Consider the following 27,979-nt stretch of genomic DNA (forward strand, 5'->3'; position numbering starts at 1 on the left):
CCAGCCCAATGCCTCTTCCTGCGCCACTCTGCGTGCTGGATGGAGATCCACAGTCAAGAGCTGCAGCTCAGTGCTGGAGTACAACATTTCACAGGGAGCCCTGCAGAAGCAACACCTGTTTCGAGCCAGCCAAGAAAGACACAAGCACTTGTATGTTGCTGCTTTGCTTGTGGATCGTCAAAAATCCCAAACCAGTGGACATCTGCTGAGCCTCCTGAGAATTCTGGATAATAGATTTGGACGTCAAAAGTTTTTTTTCCTTTTTCTTTTTTCCTTTTTTTTTTTTTTTTTTTTGGATTTATCTCAGCCAACAACGTGAGATTTCCCCCCTCCCCCTTTGCAGGATTCATGCTGATGTATGCAGTCTGTTATAGAGTAAAAACAGCGCATGCCTTTCTGGAGTCAGAATCCATAAATCCTGACGTAGCCTGTGCATCTTAAAAAAAATCCCTATAACGCCTAGGTATTTAAGTTGCTATGGTCATTCTTACCTTAAACCAAATGGAGAAACTACGGATTTTTTTCTTTATTACAGTTGGATGGGCTGAAGACCGTATTGCTTGCTAAGAGCTGGGGATATATGCATTTATATAGATATACACATCTATATGTTTATAAATATGTCAGTGTGTGAGTATAAAGTGGTGGTTTCTTAGACTAACTGGTTTGACCTTGAACCTGTACCAGTCAAAACAGAATATTACTTTTATTTATGCATTTAATGGATTGAAGAAAGAACATTTTCTCTGTAACTGCGCTAGGGAGGGGAGAGGAGTGGAATATACCTAATCTTATATCTCCTGGGTTTGGCACCATCATTATTGTTTATTCTTATTCTCTAAAAGCAGAATCTTCTGATGGCTCCCTTAGGTGAAGTTGGGAACTATTTCGGTGTGCAGGATGCAGTACCCTTTGGGAATGTGCCCGTTTTGCCGGTGGATAGTCCGGTTTTGTTAAGTGACCACCTGGGTCAGTCTGAGGCAGGTGGGCTACCCAGGGGGCCTGCGGTCACGGACTTGGACCATTTAAAGGGGATCCTCAGGCGGAGGCAGCTATACTGCAGGACTGGATTTCATTTAGAAATCTTCCCCAATGGTACTATCCAGGGAACCAGGCAAGACCACAGCAGATTTGGTAGGTATTATCCTTAACCCTTTAGTGGTCATGTGATGAAATAATGGGGCAGAACTGCGGGCGGGGGGGCGGGGGGGTGCGAGGCGGGCGGGAAGGGGGTTTGTGCCGATGGCCGAGCCGCCGAGGGAGAAAATGAGCGTCCGGGCTTGCAGATGCAGACAAGCGGCAGCACCGCAGCGGAGCAGGAGCCCTCGCCGAAGTCGCCGGGGGTTTGGTAGCGGTGTTTGTGCAGCCCCAAGTTCTGCTTAAGCGCAGATACGTCCTGGGAGGTGGCGGCGGCGGGGGTGGAATTTTTGCTCAGGACGTTTCTGCGGAATGATTTGATTTCGCGAGTTTAAAGGGCTTTTAATCATTAACCACCACAATTTAAAATTCACCGAGTTTCCTGAAGGGAGTGGCTGTCGCCCTGTACGCAAATTAACGAGGGCTTTTCTTTCGTTTTCTCTGCCGATTACCTGCCCTAGTAACTGCCTGAATTGCAAAGCTTCTGGGCGAGGATTCACCGGCGGAGCGGGGCTGAGGCCGGCAGCGGGGCTGAGCCGGGCCCCGCACCCCGCAGCCGTGCGGCGCTGCCGGTGCCCGGCGCCCCGGGAGGGAGGGCGCGCAGGTGGGGGCCGTGCTCGCCCGTAACCCGCCGGGGAGCCTGCACCAAAGCCTGCCCTTCCCCGGCTGTGCGGCGTGTCAAGCTGGCAGGGAATTTGAAAGAGCATTCCCTGGATTTCATTTCCAGGGGACGCAATTTGTGACTCAGCAGCGAGGGCTGGAGGGCTCACGGCTTCGGCCGCTCTTAGGAGCCCGTGCATGCACGCATGCACACACGCACACATGCACACGCACACGCGAGTCGAGCGAGTGGGCCTGCAGCTTCTTTGCTGTTAAAGGCCCGGCAGATTGAATGTGCGAAAGTAACTAAAACAGCCTGGATGAGCTGATTCTTCGTTTTTTTTAAGGAGGGGTGAGGAAAAGATGCCAGGTTAGCTCGCCACGCTCCCAGCTGTTGGAAGGAGTTAACTTGTGAGTGAACCAACCTGACAGCACTTAAATTCGGTCGTAAAAACAAAGTCCTGTGGTGATTTTTTTTTTTTCTCTCTTCGTATTTTAATGCCAGATGTTGAACCATATCTAAACTGTATTTTATTGCTTTGTGAAGCTGTTGAGATAATACCGGTGTTGTAGGAGATGATCTCCAAAGGGCGCAGAAGGGAAGGGGCGGAGGGGAGGGGAAGGGAGAGGGCCGAGGCTCGCATGGTCGCAGGTTTCTCCTCCATCCCCCGCCAGCCGCTGCTCCCTGCCGCTCTCACGCTGCTTCCAGGCTCTGCCTCCCTCCCACGCCGCTCGGGGTCCCCGGGGTGGGGGGGTGGGAGCGTCGCGGCTCTCCCGGGGGCGCAACATCCCCGCTTGCTGGCGAGAAAAAGTGCGGAAAGTGTTTGAGGCGGCCGCGCAGCGAGGGGAGCGGGGGAGTTGTGCATCGGGCATTGGCCTTGACGCGGGCAGGCGCCGCGCATAAGCTGCTGAACTGCAGCCGCAGGTCTCCCCCTGCCCGCTGCGGGCACAGAGAGGCGGGGGCCGTGCGGGGCGGGGGGGTCGCGGTGCGGGGCGGGGGTCGCGGTGCGGGGCCGGCGGCAGGTGTAGGGCGGCCGCGCCGCTGGGCGCACCGGCAGCCGGGGCTGCGGGGGGCCGGCACCCCGCGGGGCCCCGCCGCCCCGGAGGAGGGCCGCCAGCTGTTCCCTTCGAAAGGCGGCGGTGACCACATTATTCACGGCGTCTATTTTTAAAAATGGCTTTCCAGCCGCAGTTGTAGGAAGCTGACGATTCCGAGGGGCAGCTCTTCCAGCCCTTGCAGCGCCTTGGCTTTAAATAGATTTATTTTTTCTTTCTCGGTTTGATCGCCCTCTCCTCCCCAGGATGCACCCTTCTGATCCCTCTTCTCCCGTGGCGTGCGCCGGCGATGCCCCTGCTCGGGCGGGGGTCGGGCGGACCGGGCACGGCAGAGCCGTGGGATGCGTCGGGGCTCCCGGCTTTTTTGGGGGCGGGGAAGGGATCTTGGTGCTTTTGTATCGGTGCCGTGACATTGCTGTTGTGTTGGTCGGGAGGTCACCGAATAGCAGATGCTATTTGGGTTTTGGTGATTGGAAAGTCTTTTGATTATCCTGGGAAGGTCTGCATCCGAACTCGGGAGCTGCCCGGGGGAGAGGGGGCTAACTTGGTCTCCTCTGAGCGTGTGAGGGAAACCTGCGTGTGCGTGGATGTGGGGGGACGAGTCAGAAGGAAGTTTTCCTCCAGGAATAAGGAGGACAAAGAGAAAACCCCGGGGGCTGCGCGTAAACTCCTCGCTGGGCTCTGCCCTGTGGGAATCCCCCTGCCCGCACACACACACACGCACACACCTCTGGAGAGACATCAGATAAGAGTAATTCTTTTGTGATGCTATGTTGGATGTGTGCCTATTGCATACAATAAACCGAGCCATATTGTGTGTCTATACTCGCCCGGTTCTGGGAGCCTTGGCATTTCGCAATTCCTGCAGCAAGATGTCCATCTCTAAAAGAAAAGCTCCCCGGGAGAGCCCGGCTCGGTCCCCCCCGTAATGCGATCTCAGGTGATCAAAGCCTTATCTCTCCTGGGTGACAAAAGATTTTTTTTTTTTGATGCAGTCTCCTTTAGTCTAGGGCATTTGCTAGACAGTGGAGTCATTGTAAATTCAGGAACTCTGTAACAGCGGAGAGGCGTGCCTCTGTGCGTCAGCACAAGTACTGCATGCACAGCATTAAAAAAATAGGAGCATGCAGGAAAAGGAAAAAAAAAAAAGCTTGTCAGCAGGTGACCTCCGCTCCCCGGGACCTGCTGCTACAAGGAACCGCTGCGTTCATCATCTGCGGGAGCCGCGCAGCCGCCCGCCCTCCCGCCTCTCCAACTCGCCCTGCCTGCTCCGGCTCCCGGGCTGGCGAGGCGGGTTCAGCGCCGGGGAGGGCGCGGGGGGCGGCTCCGGCCGGGGGGGGACCCTGCCCGCCGCTTCGGCTGCTGGGTGCGGGGGGCCGGGGCTGCCCCCTCCGCCCCCCCCCCCCCCCCCCCGTGCTGTCTGCGGGGAGAGCCGGCAGGCCGGGCTGGGGGGGTGATGCCTGCGGAGGGCTCTGGCTCCCGGGAGTGGAAACCGGGGGGCAGGTTTTAGGGGGAGGGCAGGGCCCCGAGCAGCCCCCGAAGTCTCCCTCGCTATGGAGCGTTGCGGAGGGGAGGGGATGCGGGGGGCGAGGGCGCTGGGAGAGCCTGAAACTGAAGCAGGGCCCTGCTGGCTCCTGGGGGGCCGTGGCTGTCTGCGCTCCCGTCTCTTAATTGGCATCATGCGGGGGAGCGGGCGGAGCGGTGACAGCTGCCGCAGGCGGGGCGCAGCCCGGCGGAGCGGGCGGGCGGCCTCGGCGGCCGGGGGGCGCCGGGGAAGCCCCTGCCCTCGCCCCATCGCCGGGCTGACCCCCCGGCAGCTTCTTAGCCACGAAGGGCTCTGCTTTCCTCGCCCCTCTGCTCTTCCCTGGGTGAATGATTGCTTGCTAAATGCAGGGCAGCACCGCTCCAGCGACCTGCGCTCTGCCTGCGCTCCTCCGCCGCTTCCCCTCTCTCTGCTTCCCCGGGAAGTCGTGCAAAGAAGTGGCTGGCAGAAATGCTTGTTTACCGTATTCATTGATGGTGCGTTAGGGTGCTAAGTGGAAGCCAAACTGCTTCAATCCAGCAATACAAAGAGAGCCTATATATAGCTGACGACAAAAATGTGCAAAGGGCGGAACACCAGCAACAAAACGATCCGTAGTTGCAAAGATGTTCATTGCTTAAAGCCATGACAAACGCTTCTGTAAGTCTGTTCTTCACTAGAGCTAAACTAGATGAAAGTTAAAATTTCACGTCGTGTGAATGACCCACCTCCTCTCTCCTGTGAGCCTGGCAGGAGAGCAGGGCTGGCCTTCACGGTCTCGCTGGTGTCCTCCTGCCATTCGGCATGGTCAAAGTCGGATCATGTGGAAAAAGGTGCGTGAAGGGCTGATGTGGACGTGTAAGGAATAACTTTCCCGCAAACTTTCTTCCTAACCTCTTTGTGGAGGAGTGCCTTGAAGTGATTTCATTAAAGAAAATGTTCAATGTCTGATGAGAGATTCAGCATCCCATGTGCTGAGACAGTTATTGCCTCTCTCCTTTCCTTCTCCCCCCCCATTTTTAGCTATAAATAGGGCTCTAGCTTTTAAAGTTTGGAGCTGTCCTGATTTTCGTTTGGTCCAGCCTCATTCTGAAGAGGAATACCTATTTTAATATCTGGTTCAGGTCCTAAGTACTCTCCGTATATTATAGAAACTATACAGTGAAAATATCCGCAGGAGTGTTGGGCCAAATCATGCAGTCCTTAAACTGGCCAGACTTGTGTAGGACTGCATGCTTGGCCCCAGATGATCTCTTGAAGGACTTAACAGCATGGCACGTAAAACTTGCTGTGAATAGGCTTTTGAATATTTCAAATGAACAAGTCTCTATTCTGATCTCAAATATGTGGATGCGCTTTGCCAAGTACCTTAAATTCATCTTCTGCACTTACAATAGGATGTGACAGTGCTTTTTTTGTTCTTTTGACATGCTAAGCAGCATGCACCCAAATATTGGAAATGAGGACAGCAATTAAAGTCTACATTTATACTGATGAGAAAGATGCCAGACTTACTAACTTAGCTGTAGTATGGCATATTACACACTTAACATAATATTTAACCTCAGTTAAAATTGCTTGGCAATATGTGTCAGGCGATATGATAGTTTGGTAAAAGCTTTACAGAAGAAGCCTTAGTAAGAAATCTGGAAGTATTTCATGTCCAGATATAGTGGAATGTTTAAATTGTTTCAATGGATCAATTGTATCTGAGATACTACATATACAAGATAAAGAGTATGCTATCACTTTTTATTACTTAAAAAAAATCCAAAATTACTAAATATTTCCTCCCAGTATTTTTGATTTGTGCATATGTAGAGAATAATTTAAGATGCCCAGGCCTTAAAACAGGGTTACCAAAACAATAAGACTATGGTGTTTGTAGTACTGAATAATATATAAGGTAATGATCAATAGTCCCTTACAGGGAATACATTTCATCTTTACATTAGCTTGGCTATAAATTTTCCCTATTGGCTTCAACTTGTGCTGTGTTAGATTTATGTGATTCATGCCTGTTATTGATTAGTGCTCAACTATTTTGCGGGAGATGCCAAATTAATTGTTCAAAAAATCCATGAAAGTGCTTTTTTATTGGCCGTGTGAGGCTCAACACCTACTATACTGTTATTTTATTACTTCATTTAAATATAGTTTCCAATAAGGTTTAAAAACAGTTATGTGGTGTGCTTAGACATGAAAATTCACAAAAGACCTTGAAAACGCTACTCTGTGCTTTATTTTGTGGCTCAGAAAGTAGCGTAACGCAGCAGTGTGCTTCTGAACGTTGCTGGATACCTCCTGTGAGATCATTACTGTCTTACGCGAACGCTCCCAAATAGGAAGCAATTTCCATTTTTTGTCCACAGGACTTCTAGGTTTATGCAAGGTTTGGCTGGTAGCATCCTCATTGAAGGAGGTAAGCAATTTGCAGGGAAGGCTGCCAAAAAAACCCCCAAACCCTCAGAACCAGATGAGCTGATATTTGATACAGACACTTGCTGTACCGTGCACATTGATGCTGAACCTAGGAGCTTTGCAGGAGCAGTGCTTCTCTGCAAAATGTTCTTAGCTCTAGTGCACAAATGCCTGTGTGAGCTTGCTGTTACGTGCACAGAATCATTTATACACTATTACTTAGGTTTAGAATATTTTCATTTTCAAATTTGAGCTGAGTAAAAAATAACACACCAGAGAGATGGTTAATATCTAGACAGAAATGTGTGAGACTCTGGACTATACTAAGGATTTTCATTTCTCAAGCTTCTGGAAGATCATACTGTGAGTAAATCCTTCCACGTATTCCTGATTCATTGATGCCTGGAAGTAAATCTTTTGGTTCCATGTGTAACATTGTTTTCATCTCACAATCCTGATTCAAATGTATTTTTTCAGAATTTATTTTGCAAGACAAATCTCATAGGTTCTTTAATACTGCTCATTTTGGCAATCTAAAAACTTGTTTTTTTTTCTTTGAATGTATTATTTGTTGTGCAAATCACAATATGACTGAGCTTTAGATTTGTGTTTGGAAATGATGAGAAAGATTGAGATTAATCTTTTAATTTGGTATGTTAATGCTGTCTGCAGTACATCATTCTATCAGAGACTCAAAGGACTTTACTGTCCACGTATTGTGCTTTAAGATACATTCATTTGTTTCCTCATCTTCCTCCAAACAACTCTGAAAATGGGAAAACACCTTTGAAAATAGCTGCTTGTTGCTCTGGGATCAGTCACATCTGAAAAAAAAAAACCCTTTCAATGGAAACAACATGTACATTGTTTGTTTTTTCCTGCATTTTATAGGTATACTGGAATTTATCAGTATAGCAGTGGGCTTGGTCAGCATCCGAGGAGTTGACAGTGGACTCTACCTTGGAATGAATGAGAAAGGGGAACTGTACGGCTCGGTAAGTTCCCGCTTGTCTCGGGCTGTCATGATCCTGATGTTCTGTGGGAAAAATACTTGATAGCTCCTACAAGCCCCTGTTGCACTAGATGCTGTGCAAGGGCTGTTTCTGCTTTAAGTGTCTTGCAGTCTAATTAGAAACAAGACCCTGTGGGTGGTATAATGAATACAGGAGAGGGAAAAGGCGTCAAAATCAGGAACGAGTAATAATGCGGATGGATGAGAATTTAGATACAAGCAATGGAGACTGATGGCCAGAGCTGGTCACTGAAGACTAAAGGATGTACTGTACGATTTGTAAACCTGTCCTTTCAGTAGGGACCTACAACGAGACAAAGTTGCTTTCTTTCGCGTGTAGGCAGAGAGCTTTCTAGGAGTTGACAAAAGAAAGTAGAGGGGGAGGTAAAGGGTCGCATATGTGGATGAGAAAATGAGAAACAGGAGTGGATAAAAGTTATAAAAAGTATAGGAACAAGGGCAAGAAGCTTGGTGGTCTTGTCCTGAAACTTCAGCTGGTGGTCCCTGTGGGATGGCAGCAGGAGTGAGTAACGGGTGTGAGGCAGGAGTAAAATTTGGTATTTCAGGTGAGGTTAGACTGGCAAACCAGCCTACCTGCGGGGCTGTGTGTGTGTGTGCAATGTGACCCTTACCTGGGAATACTTGAGACATCTCATGTACACTGGGGTTTGTGCCCTGGGTAGATCGTGGGCAGGGGGGATCTGAAATCGAGCAGGTAACTCCTCAAAGAGTAGAAGGCAACCTCTTCTAGCAGTAAAGTATCAACCTCTGAAGTTTACAAGGGCTAGAGAAGCAGTTGTATTTGAGGAAGAGGATGGCAGGTTTGAAGGGTAAGAAAATATCTGAAGTGAAGGGAGGCTGCATATTCACTGGGGTTCATTAGAAGCGTGGAGGAGAAGGCGACAATGGTCGGCTGATGGTGTAAACCTCACAGAGAGACACTCAAAAAGGAGTTAGAGAGTCAGTTTAGTTAGTTTATCAATCACTCCCAAAGTGATAGAGAGTGGCTTTGGGTGTAGCTGAAGATACCTGTGTCAGAGGGGAGTAAGGGTAACTGGGAAAAGGGTGGGGAGGGAACTGACTGGGACAGCAGTGGGAGTGGGAGGAAACATGAGAAGATGGTGATAAGTAGGCAGGTGAAAACAGGAGTGAGAGGGAAGTCCAGCTTCCATATACATGATCCATGGAGGAATGTGAGGAAGCCAGACCAGGAAGGTCCAGCAGAAGTGTTTTTATGGGGGAGTCCAGGTTCACCGATCCCTTTCTAGTAACATTTTGTGTGAGAGAGGGAAGGTAGAGAAGGGGAGGGGACTGTCTTCTGAGCAAAGAGCAGGCTAGGGGAGGAAGTCAGGAGGTACAGATCATGGCAGTGTATATGGGAGGCAGAAAAAGAGGTGGTAGAATGAGGGGCAAGGCTGGCATGCAGAATGTGTGGACATGGAAGAAGGGGAGATGCAGAGGTGGTGAGAACCAGTGAGTGGGAAAGGCCAAAGAAAAGGGATTTAGCATAAATGGCAGTATGGAGGAGGAACAGGTTGGAAGGATGGAGAAGAGAGAAAGGGAATGGATGCAATGACAGATGGAAACAAGTTGCCTGTGAGGAGTGAGTAAGTTGTCATAAGTCACAATCCTTGTGCAGCTGATGAATGGGATAAAGAACTGGTGAAGTCATGAGTACTTTTATGGTTCAGTTAGGCAGCAAAAAGGCAGAACAACAACAGTAATATGAATCAGTAATGTTGATAATCATCAGTAAGAGTAATCGTTTAAACAAATAAACATAGTGAATCAGTTACTCTACACTTTAGATACTCATAAGAAGAATATGTGGTTATTGATAGAGCTTAAATGCACAGACTTGGGAAGGCAAATGTTACATCACTTTTCTGTGCAATTTTTATTTTGTGTTTGCAATATGTTTGATTGTCAGAGTGAATTACTCAAAACATTCTTTGCTGAAGAAATACGCACAAGAAATTCTTTGTACATTATTAAGCTCACTGCGTTAATAAAATAATAAAATAGTTGTTCCATGAACAGCAGTTCTAAAGGAGCCTGCTTTCCTTGGGGTTTGTGTCTCACAGACCAAGACATGGGTCTCCCTGACCTTCTGTCCCTGCAGTAACAGAAATTCTCCAGCCTTTTGTGTTTCTTGCATGGAGAAAGAGATAGTGTTAGCTGTCCATGCTCACCAGATTGTCAGTTTGCAGGGATTACATAGCTCACCACTCCCAAGTGGGACGTGCAAATGCTTTCTCTTCTCTACCCTGCCTCTGATTAGTCGCAAAACTGATAGGAACTTAATTTTCTTGAAGACCTTTGCCTCCTGATTGAAACTGGTTGAGAAGCTAAGGAAGGACAGACAGGCAGGCAGATGGATGTACAATATAATTGGATAACCTCTTTTCCCTAAGAAATGACGCTAAAAATATGAAGCCATTCATAATGGAGAACTGGCAATCTATAGGGCCAGAATGCAAAGTTCAGGTTAAAATCTGATGGATGATATGGCTTATTGTCAGCCTCCAGAGATGGGACATACTAAAGAGTGATGGTAATTGAATGACATTACTTCCAATGAAATATAACCTCTAATGGCTACTCAGTGTGATGATGCTTTAAAGCCTTGTCAACACTAGCAATCCTAGTGCCTATATTTCAGCAACTGTCAGCTCTCATAGAAACACTGAGATAAGCAGTCCTCAGAGCAGATTTTCATGTCAAATTGGCTGGACATTTTTAAGTGACAGTGTTTTGCTTTTGGTTTTGGTCAAAAAATGCGATTAATTGAAAATGAAGTTATCTGATGGGAATAAACGTTGCAGTTTGAGTCAGAAGCAAGGCACAATCCAGCACAGAATTATCTTTCTGGAAAAAAAGAATATCAGTTTAACTGAAATTAGTTTTGAGACTGATACATGATAGACTGAGGTTCAGGTTTTTCACCTGAACTAAGCGGAGCGGTCACTTGAGTTGAAGTGTTCTGTAGCACCAGCAAGTTGTCCTTGTGCTGCCTGTGCTGGGAGGTGGGTCCCTCTGTCTTGGTTTCTTCACTAAGGGCCGTGAATAGCATCAGCTTCGTCATGAAGCAGGTACACTTATGAGGATGTGAATGTGTTTTCTAAGGTGGAAAAACTGTTTCCCATGCACGACTGAATAGCAACCTAAGAAATACCTGATCCTGCTCTACATCAGCATTGTGGATCTAAGCAGGTGTCTTTCTGCAGGCATTTAATACTTCAGCACTTGACACTGCCGGAATAGATGCCCTGTGTCTATGACACTATCATATTTATATTCAAATTACTGCATGAAAAATATATTAGGTGTGAATCAAATCAGCAACCTAAAAGACTTCTATCCTTCTATATTTGTGTTTGAAACATTTGGCACAGGAAGATTTTTCCCAGCATATTTGTGGTGCCACTGGAGATGAGACATATGGCAAAGCAGAGCAGCCAGGATGGGTGATCGCTGCCAATTTTCATGAAAGGCAACAGGAAAGGCAGTTTCAGCGTATCTTGATCCAGACATGTTCCTCTTGGTGTTCTCAAAGTGCTGCTTTCCTCCTAGATTAGCTGCCTGACAAACTTTTCCCAACTTGCCACCGTTACGGGGGGCAGTTCCTACTGCATCTTCTGGTTAAGAGAGCACAGTGACTCTCATGCTGCTCTCAGGCAGCAACGTATAACATAGGGTGGCTGTTCTCAAGCTCCTCCTCACGGATTTAGCCAGGGAAAGCTGAAGATATACGTATGTGGTACTGCAGAGAAGCCAGTGGTAGCCACGTAGCGATGACTTGGAGGCTGGTTAGTGACAGCAGCTTTCCCTCCCATCTCACTCTGTTCCTGCTCTCCCTTTACCTTGCCTTCCCCTTGCAGCCTGCAGCTATGACTCATCATGTTTCACCACAGCTTCTGTGCTTGTCACTGGAGAGAAGGAAAAATCCAAACTACAGATAGGACCTGAAGGCTGTTAAGAGGAGACATGAAGACCTTTTTCCTTCCCGAGTACCAAACGGCTCTTGCCAACACCTCAGGCAAGAGTGTTAGCAAATGTGTCTTAGCTGTGCTCCTTAGTGCCATGCCATGGAGTGAGGGAGGTCTTTCTGATCAGTCCCATGACCTTCATGCCTTCATGGGCTGTCCCCATCCTCACGCTGCCCTGCACCGCTGCCCTTGGGAATATCAACAGTTGGCGCTCACATGGCAGGCAGTAATGAGCACCCACACCACAGGATGCCCATCGTTCGCACTGCAGGCTGTCCTCTGAGGCAGTCCTGTGCTACCTCGAGCACAGCAGGACCATGGGACACTCTCACCTCAGCTGCCCTCGCTGTCCCGGGCTCTCCTGCAGTAGAGAGCTGTGCTACATCCCACTGTGGGCATCCCTGCCCCCCCGATCTCCCATGGACATGGACCTACCCCACTCCTCTTCTCAGACTGGATATAAGGAAGAAATTTTTTATGATGAGGGTGGTGAAACACTGGACCAGGTTGCCCAGAGAGGTGGTAGATGCCCCATCCCTGGAAACATTCAAGGTTAGGTTGGACGGGGCTCTGAGCAACCTGATCTAATTGAAGATGTCCCTGCTCATTGCCGGGGGGTTGGACTAGATGACCTTTAAAGGTCCCTTCCAACCCAAACCATTCTATGATTCTATGAAATGCTGGTGTCTCCATTGCTCCTTGTGTCCTTGGCAGGTGGCCAAAGGCAGCTCAGGAGGAAAATTGGGAGTTGGAAGATCTGGGGCAGCTACAAGGGGAGACATGCGGGGGGAGGAGAAAGGCAGGAGTGGAGATGGTGGAGTTGTTGGGGAAGGGGTAGAGTGCTTGGAAGGAGAGGGGAGGGGAGACTAGAGAGAGAGGCTTCATGTGCCCACAGAGCAGCTGGGACAGAGCCAAAGAGCCCAGATCTGGAGCCAGGGAGGGAGGCTCCTCACCTCTGGGTTTCAGACTTACAGGGTGTGTGCAGCAAAGTCAGATTTAGGACTGCTTATAACAGGGTAATCAATTGCTGTCCTTCAAAAAATTAACTGAAAACTTGTTTGTCCCAATGTTTTTGGGACATAAACCTGCCTTTTGCTCCTGAATCTACTGGGGAGAGGGTGGAGGAGGAGAGAGAGAGAGTACTGTCCTTGAAGAAACATGTTTTCGCAGTAAATGTGTGGGGAGGTGACGATATGCCTCTTTATTGTCCCAGCAGGGCTGCACCTGCAGTGTTTTGTGCTTTTGTTTGGGTCCCCACAGTCCTGGAAGGACTATGCAGCTACAAAGACGGGTGAACAGAAATTTTTTTGACAAAAAAGGGACACTTTTTCAGAGTTTACTGAAAATTGCTTGGTGTAGGTAATGATTTGTTCTGCTGCATTCTAAAAATATCTTTTATGTTCTCATGCAAATAAGGGAAGGGAATTGTTCAGCCCTTCAAATGGTAGGTCAAGGTGCACGGAAACAACGCGAAGAAAAAAACAAGTTGAAGGTGCATGTTGGGAACAGCATTTGGGCCAAGTATATGGTCACTACAGATATCTAAGAATAGGATAGGTAAATAAATTACCCTGCAGTATCATTCACATTTTCCTGTTAGTGTTGAAACACTTCCAATCTAAAGTGATTCCATATGCTTCAGATTGATCTTTTTTTTTAGTAATCTGGATTATCTGTCCATCAGTGTACATGCAGGTGCCTGTGGCTGAGGTGAGCCTGGAAACTCACAGGACAGTTGCAGCGCACAACAATTTTTGGAGGGAGATTTAAATGCAATTTCCCTGAGTGAAGGTGCAGACTTCTAGGCTGACAGTGGTCAAATCCCAGGAGGGATAATGGCTACGGCAGCAGGTTTAACACTCTTCTGCTTGTGTGTAAAATAATAAGGTGCCGTTTGGAAAATAGTACAAATGGTGGAGAGGCAGAGGACAGTTCCTGGGCCAGCTGAGTTGCAAGGAGTGGTCAGGCTTTTCTCATGAGCAGCATTGCTCAAGAAAACCTGGCACTCCCATGATCAAAAACCCTATGGTGTCTTTTAGCAGTCACAGCAACTCATGTCTTCCTGAGTAAATCCGCTTTAAGCAGAAGAGTTGCAAGAAGCAAGCCTGGAGCTGATTTGAAAGGGCAAATTTTGTGATCTGAAGAGGACCAGTTCAAAAAGGTGCTTATGGCTCTAAAGGAAACTTGAAACTTTGTCAGAGCTGCAGAAATCCTGTGGAAACAGTATCCCAGCAAGGGTGAAACTGCTGGAAAGGATTTGGAGACTAATAGGCTGTGGGCACTTGTCTGCGACGAATGGGAGAAGGGCAGGTTGTAGAAAAGCACGTGTCTTAGAGGTGTAGAAGCACGGCGATAAAATGGAAATTGCTGCAATAAAGCTGACTGGGGCCCTGAAACATATACTAAAATACAAGGCAAAACTTTTTAAGCTATATAAATGAAAAGGGAACAGGAGTCTTTACAAACACGGTGTATTCAGGCGGGAATGTAAATGCAATATAGTCTCAATGTGGCTGCTAACTGGGCTAGCCAGTATGTCTGATAGACTCGTGGGGTGGTATCATGGGGCTGGGCGATTCCCTGTTGTGAGATGAACAAAGGGAGCGGGGGCCGCTGACACCACTGCTAAAAGAAGTGGCTATTTTCCCTCCAACCGTCCATCCCCTCCCTTTTGCTGGCACAAGCGTTTCTGTTGCTGCCGGGTGAATTGAAGTGGGGAACTGGAAAGCAATCTGGCCAAGCAGAAGGGCTGTCTTTAGCCCCAGTGGTTCCCCTCCAGGTCACTGCAGGATGTGGTGTAAAGGTGGGAGCAAGCCCAGGTGAGGAAGGGATCGCTTCTTTCTGAGGCAATGCAGGTGTTTGCCAGCCTCGAGTGTTTGTGGACCTCCGGCCTCGTGGTTTGTGTTTGGCTGGGGCCATGACCTAGGAAGCTGCAGGGCTGTCAGTCTGACCTGGGTTGTGCTTGGGGGGTAGGAACGCACTTTTGAATGAAGGAATAGAGGAGGGTCTGAAAGTACATGTAAGATGAGTGTACTGAAGTTGGATGAATAGTTTCAGGCAAGCCTAGTATTTTACTTGTGATAGGAATTTCTTTTTCTAGCAATGGGAATTATGGTTGCGCTGATCTGCAGGGCTGTGTTAGGTATGACCCAGCAGAAGAGAGCATTTACTACAGTGGGTAAAATGGGTGTTAGGAGACTTGTATGATAGATGGTGAAAGAACTGAAGAGAAGACAGCAGTGGGGAGTGTTGAAAAGTATCAGACTGGAGTGAAGCTATTAGTGGAGTTTTTATGGATTGGTCCTTGGGCTGGTTTTATTCCCTGTTTTTATTATGGACATTAAACATCTTGTAATAAAAAAATAGTAGTGTGTTATTGAAATTTGCAGATGTTGCAAAGTTGGGAAGCATTTTCAGCACAGAAGGCTGCCTTGCAGAAGGGACTTGGTGACCTAAAGTGCCCAAAATATTTACACGTCAGGCTCAATGGAGAGCTCTATCAGTGCCGCTGCATACGGCACTGAGAGGATCTGTTCTAAATGCAAAGTGCAGTTATGGTTACTTGTGTTAAAGATTATGAACTGAAACTGGAACAGGTGCAGAAAGGGCTTACTGAGATGATCGAGGGATGAAAAGACTATCAAATGGTAGAGTCTAAAGATCTTGGCTTATTTAGCCTGCAGAATGAAAACTGAGAAGGTACTCTCTTGGCGTCTGTAAATACACTGAAGTTTAATGCTAAGGGGAGAAAAAAATGCCTTGAAATAGAGGACAAGAACAAATTGGTTTGAATGGGTCACAAGAAAGCTTAGGCTGGATAGTAAGGAAGTTTCAGGTCATGAGGAAGTGAGATTTTGAGCTGGCCTGAGGAATTTTTGCAGGGAGGTGGGAGATAAAGCATAAACTGCTTTCTCTCTGCACTGTACAGTAGGAAACAGCTTTGTAATTGTGGATATTTTCTTTGTGGAAGATGTAGGTCTGAGAAAAGCCCCAAAACTTTATTTACTTGGGAAGATTTGTCTACAACCTCATCTACTTCACCTTTGTAGATAGCCTCTCTCTGACCTTGGATGGGCAGCTTTGCTGAAAGCTGGGTACTGTTAAATGGTGATCCTCACAGGTACCAGAAACTGCAACCCAGTCAGCAAAATGATAGCAAGGTATCAAGGACTCTGTAGAAAAGAAAGGTCTTTTGAGATATGGGTACTGGTATAGGAGGAATTGGTAGGTGAATCCATACACTTAACACTGGAGAGAAAGCTCTGGGAGCTTAATCTAGGAGGAAGCTCTGTGTGAAACTGAAACGACTGTGGTTCTTACTAAACTAAGACTTCACTTTGTTTTTTAAATCAGAATTTCGCAAATTATAACACGTGTCACCAAAAAGGGATACCTGCTAGTAGTGCCCTGTAGGATAGATACTACACTTTTCCTCAGGTCTTTGATTTTCCTCAGAGAACTTCATTCCAGATGCTTACTAGGTCTGAGGATAATTTCATACGTGAGAAAACCCTCAGTGATCTCCTTACCTTGGTCTGCAATTCTGTGCTGAACTTGGATTCTTACTATATGCCTGGGACAGGAAAGTGTTAGAATATCTCCTACATAAATGATATACAGATGTGTGTGTGTATAAAGCTAAGCTTTGGTAAAGCAAGATCCTATTTGAACCTTAATTTAATGATTTGCTTTTGCCTAATTAAAGATGTCTGGAATTTTGTATTCTTACAAAAACAGGAGATGAGAGGTGCTGCTTGAGGATGCAGCCAAGGCGATCTAACACCTTGCAGATACCCCATTCCAGAAAGGGCAGTCCTGGTTCCCTGCCTCCACTGCATGCTTCTGCTTCCTTCCTTGCCCCGACACCAGCACTCATCTGACCTGTCAGAAGGCTAATTTAGGGATCTAAAGACACAGAAGAAAGCTTGTCTTTTTTTTTTTGTAGGGTTGCTTCTCTGCTGGTTTAGCTCCCTGAACTGGCTTGTTGTCTGTTTGGGCAAGGACAAGCGCTCAGTGGAGGAATCAGCTGCAGTGTGGGATGGGAGAGGGGCTGAGTACGGCGCTGTCGGTAGCAGGTAGTTGTTAGAGTGGCATAGCTGCATCGCAAACCTGGATCCTACCCAGTGAGCAAGTGCTGGGCATGTTCAGTTTGAATATCTTCAGATTCACTTCTTTGCAGTTGCGTAGCTCCCCAGTTGCTGCAGCCCTGAGTGTTTCTGGAGCCAACTGTGATAACAATACAGAGGTGTGAAAAGGTTCAGAGTCTTCAGCTGATCTGAGAATACTATGTTGAAGTGACATGCTAAAAGAGCATCATCAGCAGTGACATACTGAGATACGCTTGGGGATTATTCGCTGCATCAGATGAAGATCTGATATGCTCTGTTTCTGACTCAGGAGCCAGTGGGATGTGAATGTGGCACTCTTTCCCACTTTACCATTCATCATTTTCAAAGACAGAGTAGAAAAAGTCTGCCCTGCAGGGACTTCATTAGGGATTTTGTCTAGGTTGAGATTTGCTTTGCAGTTTGAATGTGCTCAGGCTGATTTGGTGATGTGCGGTAACGCAGTTCGTTTGTGTCACATTCAAAAAGCTTAAGAAATAAAGCTTGTTACAGTGAAAATCCATTTTTTTCCCTTTTATAAAGCCCTTTGGTTTCTTTTCCGTTCCTTTCATAAAGGCAGACCTCTGCCATTACTTTTGATTGGAAGATCAGATTTTATATCCATGTTCCACGACTGCTGCTGAGGAAAAACTTGGCTTCTGGTGTGGATGCTGCATGCTTTTGAGGTCTGGCCCAGGCTGCGCATCTTTAATCTGCTAAACTTTGCTCTTCAAATTTAACACAATTATGGAGGCACTGTAACTGTGACTCAGGAGAAATTTTGACTTGATTCTATTACGGTTGAAATGCCACTGACTTTAATGGAAGCAGGATTGGACCTGCTCCTGTAAAACCACCGATAAATTTTAGGGTTGTGTCAGCAGACCCTGATCAAGGTAAGAGCTCTACTGTATTCCTCATTTTAAAACCTTAATCTAGACAGGGTTCCTGCCTGTAAGAGTCTGCAATCTAAAGACAGCCTTTTAACATGTAAATGTTTACTGCCTTTGAATAGCAAGGGCATTTTGGCCTGCTGATGCCTTCGTTAGGACAGCATCTAGTATATAATCTGGACTCAGAACAGGAAACTTATGCGGAAGACTTCAGGAAAACCCTTTGAGTCATTTTAGAGAATACAAATGTAGTAAAGCTTAAACCAAATCATCAGTTTTTTTTTTCCTTTATACTTTAAAAATTTGAATTCTTTGGAAGGTCTGTGTGCTGGTGGTACCTGGTAGACCAACTGCCTGGTCTTTGAGCTCTTCAATCACCAATTCTGTTGAAGTTGTTACTATATATCTATTTTGTTTTTTTCAGACAGATTGACAACTTCTTTCATCAAAGCTGAAATTAACTGCATGGCTAAAGTTTGACCCATTGAAAGACAGGCTTCACTGATGTGTGTGTGAGAAGTAGGGGGCTCGTGGAGCAGCAGAGCCACCCAGCTTCCTCCAGTGTTTCCCAAAGGCTGGGTCAGCTGTATCACTGAGAACCTAAGGCAGGGCATAGAAATCTCAGGGAAATCTTTTTTTGTCCTACTTAGAAAGTGAAATACTAAAAATTGTGTATCTAGATCCATTACAGAGGTGGGATTGTCTCTAGGAAAAGAAATGGGGGAAGTGTCCAAAGAGTCATCTCTGGAGAGACTGCTTATGAGAAATGTTTGCCAATGGAGGAGCGCTGCTGTCTAAAAGGGAAAATGTGACATATTTTCTTCAGCAGCAGCTCTTTGAAATGCTGGCCTTCCTTTGTGTCCAAAAAAGGTGAGAAATTGAAAGGCCTCATTTTTAAACAACTTAAACCGAATATGCAATTGACTTCGTCTGGGTAAAGCCCTTTGCGGCACTGCCCACCAAAGCACTGTAGATTTTTAAAATCTCTCTGGCAAATTTATTGGTTTCCAAGACTCCAGTGGATGTTTGGCATTTCAGTGAGGAGGACTGGATCTTTCCAAAATGCGATAGCCTGCGATGCTTTGTTTATTTGATGATCCCCATCCAGAATGACACTGTGGTCAGTAATGTCCCTGTCCTCTGAGCTAGAACCTAGCAGGTAGCTTTGCATAAAATCAATAACAAAATATAGAGATGAACTTTTGTTCATCAGTCCTTGACCAAATCATCTTGCTGAAAGAATAAAACATGAAGTAATTTTCTAGCATACATCACTATATATGCATTATAATTATTTGGTCCCTGTGGCAAAGTGTTTTATGAAGGGCCTTGAGCATTCTGCTGTTTTTATGACACCTTGTAGCTGAGGGATAAGGTGCTTCTTTAGCAATGGATAAATCCAGTTTGGGTGGTACTCACTGAGTGTAGAGACTCATGCAGGTTAAGTATTTTTATCACCCACTTTCAGTGTATGAGTTTAGCTGCTTGTCCTGGTTTCAGCTGGAATAGAGTTCATTTTCTTCCTAGTAGCTGGTATAGTGCTGTGTTTTGGATTTAGCATGAGAATAATGCTGATAACACGCTGATATTTTAGTTGTTGCTGAGCAGTGCTTACACTAAGTCAAGGACTTTTTAGCTTCTCATACTGCCCTGCTAGCGAGGAGGCTGGAGGTGCACAAGAAGCTGGGAGGGGACACAGCCAGGACAGCTGATCCAAACTAGCTGAAGGGATATTCCACACCGTATGACATCATGCTGAACAAAAAACCTGAGGGGAATTGGCCAGGGGGGCGCAGCCTCTGCTCGGGAATTGGCTGGGCAATCACGACGCATCAGTCAGTGCATCATGAGCAGTTGCATTGTGCATCACTTGTTTTTGTATATTCTTTTATCATTATTATTATTTTCCCTTCCTTTTCTGTCCTACTAAATTGTCTTTATCTCAGCCCATGAGTTTTACTTTTTTTCCAATTCTCTCCCCCATCCCACTGAGGGGGGTAGCGAGCGGATGGCTGTGTGGTGTTTAGCTGTCTGCCGGGTTAAATCACGACACTGCTCCTGCAAAAGGCAGCACTTTCTGATAAAGGAGGGCTATCTTTCCTTTAACCTGTCGTTCTGTGCTTAGCGAACCACAAAATAATGTAAAAAACACTGACAAAACACTTTGATACTATGCTCCATCTTAGTTGTATTTAAGGAAAACATGTTTTAGTTAAAAATCTCTATTCTGTTAAAATCTTAACTAGTATTTCAGGCTAAAGAGTGTGTGTGTGTAGCTGTAGGATAACAGCCCTGGTTTGACATACACGTTGTCTTTTGATAGAAGAGAATTTGTGGAGTGGGGAGTTGTGGTAGGTCAAGTTACAGCTTTCAGTAAATCTGAGCGTGCCTGAAATGGTTCTTTTAGTGTTTTAAAATATTTGTTGCCTTTTTATCATTGCAAGCCTGATCCAAGTTCCATTTAAGCTGATGGGAACTTTTATCCTGTCTTCTTTAAAAATTGGCTCGGGCCCCCGTATCAGATTGCATACCACCTTGCTTGCTGATTCTTGGAAGGGTTCAGCCAAGCGTTATGAATTAGATGCTTAGATAACATTGATGACTGCAATTCTTGATTGTGCCAGGGAAACCAAAAATAAAATAGAGGTCAGAAGTGTGACTAGTAAATGGCACAATGTGGGCCCAGTCCTGCTGTCGTGGAAGGAAGGAGAACACACCTCTTGTTTGTTTGTTTTTTAAGAGTTGACTTCATCCCGCACCACCACACAGTCCTCCTCTGTTGTGGTGTGGAGAAGGAAGCTCTTCAGCTTCCAGAGAAATGGTGCTGTGACAGCTTACGTGGCCCGAGGCCTGTCCCTGCAGCTTTGTCATGACTTCCAACAGCAGCACGGGCAGACCCTGGGTGTTTAGGTGAAAATGAGTTTTCATCTAATGCACTTGGCTGGGCAGATCTAAATCAAACCTTTATGGACAGAAGCATGGCTGCTGGTAGGCAGCCTGGGCTGGCAGATGCGAGCTCAGGCACAATGGGGTTGCTCTTCCTATAATGATTTCATGTCTGGGGGGGCATGCTTAAAGCTTGACAGATGCTGCAAACTTGAAATCTCAAAGGAGTGGATATCAGTAAAAGCAAGAGCTGTGGATTTGGCAGTGGCAAAAATGGGTGGAGGCCTAATTGCCATCTCATCCTCCTGCAGCTCATGTCAGAAGAGCTCTGTAAACAACCCTGGGATAGCGTAGTGCTGGATCCCAGTCTGGTCGCTCCAGAGGAGGTCCATGATGGTGTGGAGGAGGGCATGGGAGCGGGAAAAGAGGGGCAATGGGGCAAAAGGGAGAAGCAATGAAATCCCTGCTGCACTGACAGTCTCCGGGGATTTTATTGTTGATGCTGAAGTCCGCTTGCTTTGTTCAGGAAGCTCTGCTTTTCTGTCGCCTTTATCGGGACGTGGAAGCACCACGGTGTCTGTATCTGTGTAGCTACTGTGGCTTTTGATGATAACACTCCCAAGGGGACCAGGTTCTGCTGGGTCTTGGGAACTTTACAAGCTTTTTGTATGAAAGACACTAATCTTTAAGCACTCTCATAACTGCTCCATGGCAGCAGTACAGAACAGTCACACTTTTTTTTGTTAAGTGGGGATTTATGTATAATCAAAACTTTATGCAAATTAATTAGAAGTTTAGGAGGAGAAACTAAGATGAATACTCCATCTCTGTAAAAGTACAAGGTGTTCTCAGGTAGGGAGAATGCAATTGCCCAACTGTGGTTTTGCCAGGACACCTTGTCTAATTTCCTTCACCTTATAAAAAGTGCCATGGAATATGAAATGCACGTGAGTGGCAGCGTGGGTGCCTGGCTATTTGCTTGGTCTCTCTTCTGGCCCTGCAGGGTTTCTAGCTGTCTTTCTGAAATGCTCATGGAGAAGCACTGACACAAACACACAAAAAAAAGTCTGCTAGTCCTTTTTGCAGACTTTTTTTTCCTTCTTTTTTCCCATGTTCTGTCAAATTATTAAACAAACAGCATTCTGAAAAAAACACTGCTTGGAGAAACTGTTCAAAGAAAACTCTGTGACATTCACCAAGTCAGACACTCAGTGTGCAGGGCTTGCCTTGCACTGCTGTCTAACTTGGAAAGGAAAGTGGCGCTGCTCAGACACCGGTATTTGGCTTCTGGCTGTGGCTGGAGGTTGTCCACTCAGCCAGAGACTAACAGGCTTAGCATGGGAGATCAGACAACACCACGGCAAATGCTAAACTACACCTTTATTTAAGACAACTCTGGATGAGTGTTAATTATTAGCTGAACGTAGTATGTTCTAGAGGCTGTTTGCATTACAGCATGGGAAGGGCCAACTGCATGTAAAATGTGTGTTTGTAGGCAGAACAGCAAAGAAAACCACCTCGGAAGAGAATAGGGGTGTTTTTTATTGTTTCTCTTCACTACATATGCAGTTTTTGTTAATGTCATGTATCCATAATGAGGGATTTCCATGAACTTATTTAGGAGACTATATATTTAAGCATTATTTTATTAAGACAGGGTGGAATAACATGGTGATAACGTGCAGCAGGTATGTAACAAGTGCTGACTACATCAGATATACTTCTTGTTAATAGTTGTTTGGACTTCTGGATTAGGTGTTTTCTTGTGAAGTGTCTCTGTTGAATCAGTGTAGCAGTCTGAAAAAGGGAAAACTATCCGTGGCATAGAACAGAATAGTTTGCTAGACATGAAATGTATTTGTTGTGATTTTAGGAATGATGGTCTGAAGAGGTTTCCTTTTGTCAGGTTACAAAATAAATTGGAGTTTTAGCTCTGTAAGGTTATTAAAAAAAAATTATATTGATATGTTTTAGACGGGACCCTGTCTGTGCTTTCAACTACTAAGAAGCACAAATGTCTTACAATTCTTTAGAGTCATGAAACCATTCTCTGAGCAGTGTACATGTGTTTTGCCTATTTCCACTTATTTCCAATTAGCTGCTTCACAGGGGTATCTATTTTTAAACAAGCTGCCAAATCTTTCATTGTGATGGCTGTAACTATCTACTTTACTAATTTACAATCTCACATTCAATCGATCTACCTGCAAATAGGATAACATAATTATTTTTCTCCCTGGTTAGATGGTGGAGAATGTAGGAAGGGAAAGGGATTCTGGGCTTGCTAACACTGACCAGGTGTTAGCAGACTTCTGAATTAAATCTGCCTTGGGTTTCCACCCTTGTGATATGTGCATCTTTGCACAATTCAATTATTTAGAATCATAGAATCATAGAATAGAATCATAAAATGGTTTGGGTTGGAAGGGACCTTTAAAGGTTATCTAGTCCAACCCCCTGCAATGAGCAGGGACATCTTCAATTCAATCAGGTTGCTCAGAGCCCCGTCCAGCCTGGCCTTGAATGTTTCCAGGGATGAGGCATTTACTGCCTCTCCGGGCAACCTGGTCCAGTGTTTCACCACCCTCATCGTAAAAAATTTCTTCCTTATATCTAGTCTGAATCTACTCTCTTTTAGTTTAAAACCGTCACCTCTTGGCCTACTGCTACAGGCCTTACTAAAAAGTTTGTCCCCATCTTTCCTATAAGCCCCCTTTAAGTATTGAAAGGCCGCAATAAGGTCTCCCCGCAGCCTTCTCTTCTCCAGGCTGAACAACGCCAGCTCTTTCAGCCTTTCCTCGTAGCAGAGGTGCTCCATCCCTCTGATCGTTCTAGTGGCCCTCCTCTGGACCTGCTCCAACGGGTCCTTGTCCTTCCTGTGCTGAGGACCCCAGACCTGGCCGCAGTGCTGCAGGTGGGGTCTCATCAGAGCAGAGTAGAGGGGCAGAATCACCTCCCTTGACCTGCTGGCCACGCTTCTTTTGATGCAGCCCAGGATACGGTTGGCTTTCTGGGCTGCGAGAGCACATTGCTGAGTCATGTCCAGCTTTTCATCCACCAGTATCCCCAAGTCCTTCTTGGCAGGGCTGCTCTCAATCCCTTCATCCCCCAGCCTGTATTGATAGCAGGGGTTGCCCCAACCCAGGTGCAGGACTTTGCAAGGTCCAATTTGAACATTCTGAGTTAAGTAACAGGTTAAAAAAACCCGAGGTAAAGTGTGGAAATGTAGTAAAATGAGAATCAATCACTTTGTAGTGGAATACTCTATGAACAGTCCTCATAGAAAACATGTGGTATGTGGTGCAACATCTGATTTATATAATTTTGAGGTCACCTCCTTATTTGGCCCCTGAATTAAATGATTTGATCAAGGCAGGCAGCCTCCCCTTTCACAGGAATGCAGGTTACTTTCCACAACCGTTCCAGTTGGGTATGTTTGGTATTTGTGTCAGCCTTCGACAAAGATGTCTGGTCACATTACGTATGGTGCAAGGAAAAATGATAAAGAAAGTTGCTAGAATAACAGTATGGAAAAATTGCTGTATTCTAGGGCTAAATCTTGTTTTTCAACTGTGCATACAGGGACCTTCTAAAAGTCACAGGCAGAAGGGGAAATGAAAGCCACTTGTGATCAGGAAACACCATCTCCTTCCCATACTGGGAGAGCTGGCTTTCAGCAAGGCTTGCCATTCTAAGCTGGTGAGGCAAGAATGTGCTTGTTGGCAGGATGGACCGGCCTCACCCCTGTATTATGCTAATTTCTGGCTTGAATAAAGGCATGTGTGCTCAAAACGTGAATGTACGCTAGTGTTAAGTAGTGTTGTGGTAGTACATAGATGACCATCCTAGTGGATGTTGGTTTCTGTCTGTCGTGGTACTAGATGAGCCATTATCGTAAGGATCTCCCAGGACATGGGAAGAAGGATGTGCTGGGATTTTTGTCCCCACATTATTTACAGGGCCTGATCCAAAGTCACTGACACCGATTACTCCAGTGGTCTCTGGCTACAACGAGAATTTCTAGGTGTCCTAGAAGGAAATGGTTTGATAAATTCATGAAGAAATGATTTCACTTCTCTGAAAGTGTGATTATTAGTGTCCCTACAAATCTGAACCTACATCCCGATTGCTCTGTCAAGTTCATGTTGAAGTATTTGCCTATTGTCTATACATGAATTTCTGAAGGGTAAAAGAGATGTAGCTGTGTTGTAAGAGGATGAAAAGTGAAAACAGGATAGGCTTGTAAAATAAAGATTGAATTTGTAAGCTTGAAATCCATTGAACTCACCCAGAGCACAGTGCAATGCAAACCCCCTTATTCAAGGTCTGCTAGTTAAGTGTACCACAGCACTGTCATGATCCATCAAACCTGCCAGATAAAAGAGAGGCTATTTTAAAATTTCTCCTTCAGGGCATGGGGAAGTACTGTTCTTGCGAAGATAGAAATTTATGATGATGCTAAAAAAAATGCAGATGAAGTGAATAATTAATGAATTCAAGACAGGACTGAAATATCTTCCTAAAATGTTGCTATTTTTAGCAGGGAGTGCTTCTGCAGTGCTTGTCATGTGATCCTATTGCCTTCTGAGAGCAGGAAAACAATTTGAATTAGTTTCTCTTTCCCCGTGGACCTATAGGCCCAGCATATAATACCCCTTAGCATCTGCTTCTGCCTTATAGCAAACAAAGTGATTTTAAACCTCATGCAAAATAAAACACTAAGGAAAGCTCTACTTAAAGATAATCTTTATAGCAGCTGAATAATTTTTATAATAGTTTGGAGGCTGAGGCTGTACAAGGGGGCTACTGCAATGTGTCTAACTTTCAGCTGGTGCTGAGGTCCAGTAATATTCATTACTGCTGCAGTTTCTAGCTGTCAAAGGACATAAAGGCAATTATCAATAGGAGGTTGCAGGATCTGGCCCATAGATAGGGATTTAATGTAAACAGATTTGTGCTTCTTTTCCCTATAACCAGTATGCAGTGTTGCTGTGTTTGAGCTACTTTGCACATTAAAAATGTTATAGTCAGAAACACCTCTAAAATAAATTGTTACATACAGCTGGCCTGCGCACACACTCGTGTTTCGGCACACACTGCTCAGCTGGACCTGCAGGGAGGGGCGTCTCCTGGTCGAACTGCAGGAGAGGGTGTGAGGGATGGGACTGCCCTCTTCTCCTTCGCCACAGGCTGCTCCGGCGACTGTGCAAGCCGCAACCACCCAGGCCCACACAGGGACACGGCCACTGCTGTAGTGAATACTCAGGTGTTTAACGTCCCACACCTGGTCCTGTAGTGCATTTCTCCTTCCTGAAGGGTGAAGAGGTTCCCAATGCCCATCAGAGAGAAAGTCAGAAGCTGCTTGCTTGCTGCTTTTCTTGCCCATTGGAGTTGCCACAGATTGAATTTAGAAGAAACCTCCAAATCCCAAACCTTTAGGCACTGAGGAGGACCCTGGCTTTGCAGCCCAGTACCCAGTTCGTAGGGGTGCAGAGGGGTGCTGGCTTGCTCTCCCCACATGTGCAGGGGTTGCTCTCCCCATGTGGGATGGTTCCTGGGTGACTCCTGTAAGGTGCGTAGGGCTCCTTGGACCTGGCTGGGACCCCGGTCCCCAACCCTGGCTGGCTGCAGAGCTCTACCCTGGGAGCAGCATGCTTGCCATGCAAAGCAGCAGCAAAACATCTTGGCTGAAGCACATCACTTTGGGAAAGGGCTGTGAGTTGAGTCCCAAGCAGCAGAGGTGGCCCCATGGGTGCCTGCAGCCTCAGGGCAAGCTGCAAGTTTTGGTGATGGTGGGTTTTGGGAAGCTCCTGGATTAAGCCATGGATGGTGGCTTCTTGGGGGGGCACTGGAGCTTGAGCTGTGGGTCCTTGGTTGTGTTCAGGAACACATTTACAGCTTAGGTGCCGTAAATGCTTTGCTGCATCTGGGCCTTGGTCTCCATTTACCCTTCTCTGTGTATCTATCTAAAAGGACTGCTTTAAGATGTAATGTCTGTAAAACACATGCACAGAAGTCTGTGTTGTGTGGAGCTTTGTAATAATTAGAAATTGATCCTCAGCTGGAAGCTGATTTTGGTAGATGTGAGTGCTATTCAAGTGAGAACTCTTGTTACAAAAAAATGCATTAAATTATCATTATTATATTTTTTGTGCCAGCTATTTCCAGGCTTATGTTTCGCAGCTTTCCATCAGCTCTACCATGCTAGAGCTCATCACCTCTTTTCCAGTCTTCTTGCCCAGTCACTTTTGTGAGTCCTCCCTAAAATGAATCCAGTTATCAGGTGGCTGCTTTTTAAGCAAACCCCATCTGTTTAGACCAAAAGGATGTAGAGAGGCACGCACAGACTGAATAAGTGGGTGAACTGGAAGGAGTGGGAGTCTGTGGCAGGGGGATCTGATGAATGGTTGATGTCTTCAATGGGTCCCGTCAGTAGGACAGGACATGAGGACAACCCTAGTAAAGCAAGCCTGGAGGAGTTTCCTTGCCTAACTTCATCTCAGCACATGGGGTTTGTGCTCCTGTTTGAAGCTCTCTTGGGTTGTGGTTCTGTGATACAAATAATAAATCAAATGAAGGGTAGTAAATTGTATCTTTTTATGAAATGCATCAAGTTCTCCATGCAATGAAAGGACACAGAGATTTTAAGGCTCTAAATTGTATTATAGTCCTGCAAACCAGTTCTAGTTTTCTTTATTTATCTCTGTTTGAATGCCTGCACTCACAATTGAAGCAATTAGTTATACAAGTCCAGTAACATCTTGTGAGCTGCTTGGGAATGATCAGAAATTAAAATACCTGTTTTCAGTTTTGTTGTTGCTGTTTTGATTTGGGCAACGAGGCTTTTGGAGAACCATTTTTGCTTCACATAGAGTTATCCACCCTTGTGACTGCTTAATAAAATACCCAGCCATACAGCTTTACTTAGCTAAAACTGGGACTATTGAAATGGTTCATTTTGCAAATTGAGCAAGGAGGTACTGATTTCAAGCCGTGAAAATAGTAGTTCTTTTAAAAATAGTTTATTTTTGTGGCTATCTATCTCCTTACTGCTTTTCTTTTCTTTCCATAGGAAAAATTAACCCAGGAGTGTGTATTCAGAGAGCAGTTTGAAGAAAACTGGTATAACACATATTCGTCAAATCTATATAAACACGTGGACACTGGAAGACGATACTACGTTGCGTTAAATAAAGATGGGACTCCGAGAGAAGGGACTAGGACTAAACGGCATCAAAAATTTACACATTTTTTACCTAGACCAGTGGACCCTGAGAAAGTACCGGAACTATATAAGGATATTTTAAGCCAAAGTTGACAAAGACAATTCCTTCACTTGAGCCCTTAAAAAGTAACCA

At 45.8% G+C, this 27,979-nt stretch overlaps 1 protein-coding gene across 2 annotated transcripts; it reads left to right on the forward strand.

Annotated features, from left to right (window-relative positions):
• Positions 1 to 8: 8 nt before the first annotated feature.
• Positions 9 to 27,939, forward strand: FGF9 (fibroblast growth factor 9; the record flags this gene model as incomplete). 2 transcript variants are annotated; one of them, XM_082330921.1, is made up of 4 exons in its annotated part: positions 9 to 150; positions 871 to 1,134; positions 7,628 to 7,731; positions 27,694 to 27,939. In XM_082330921.1, the coding sequence occupies 4 exons, from the start codon at positions 9 to 11 to the stop codon at positions 27,937 to 27,939; spliced, it is 756 nt and encodes a 251-aa protein (XP_082187047.1). The 2 variants fall into 2 exon arrangements, with proteins under 2 accessions (XP_082187047.1, XP_082187048.1); XM_082330922.1 differs by lacking the exon at positions 9 to 150 and adding an exon at positions 609 to 630.
• Between the last annotated feature and the right edge of the window lie 40 nt (positions 27,940 to 27,979).

This window comes from Platalea leucorodia (genome assembly GCF_965183815.1).
Source record: "Platalea leucorodia genome assembly, chromosome: 2".
NCBI classification, from domain to species: domain Eukaryota; kingdom Metazoa; phylum Chordata; class Aves; order Pelecaniformes; family Threskiornithidae; genus Platalea; species Platalea leucorodia.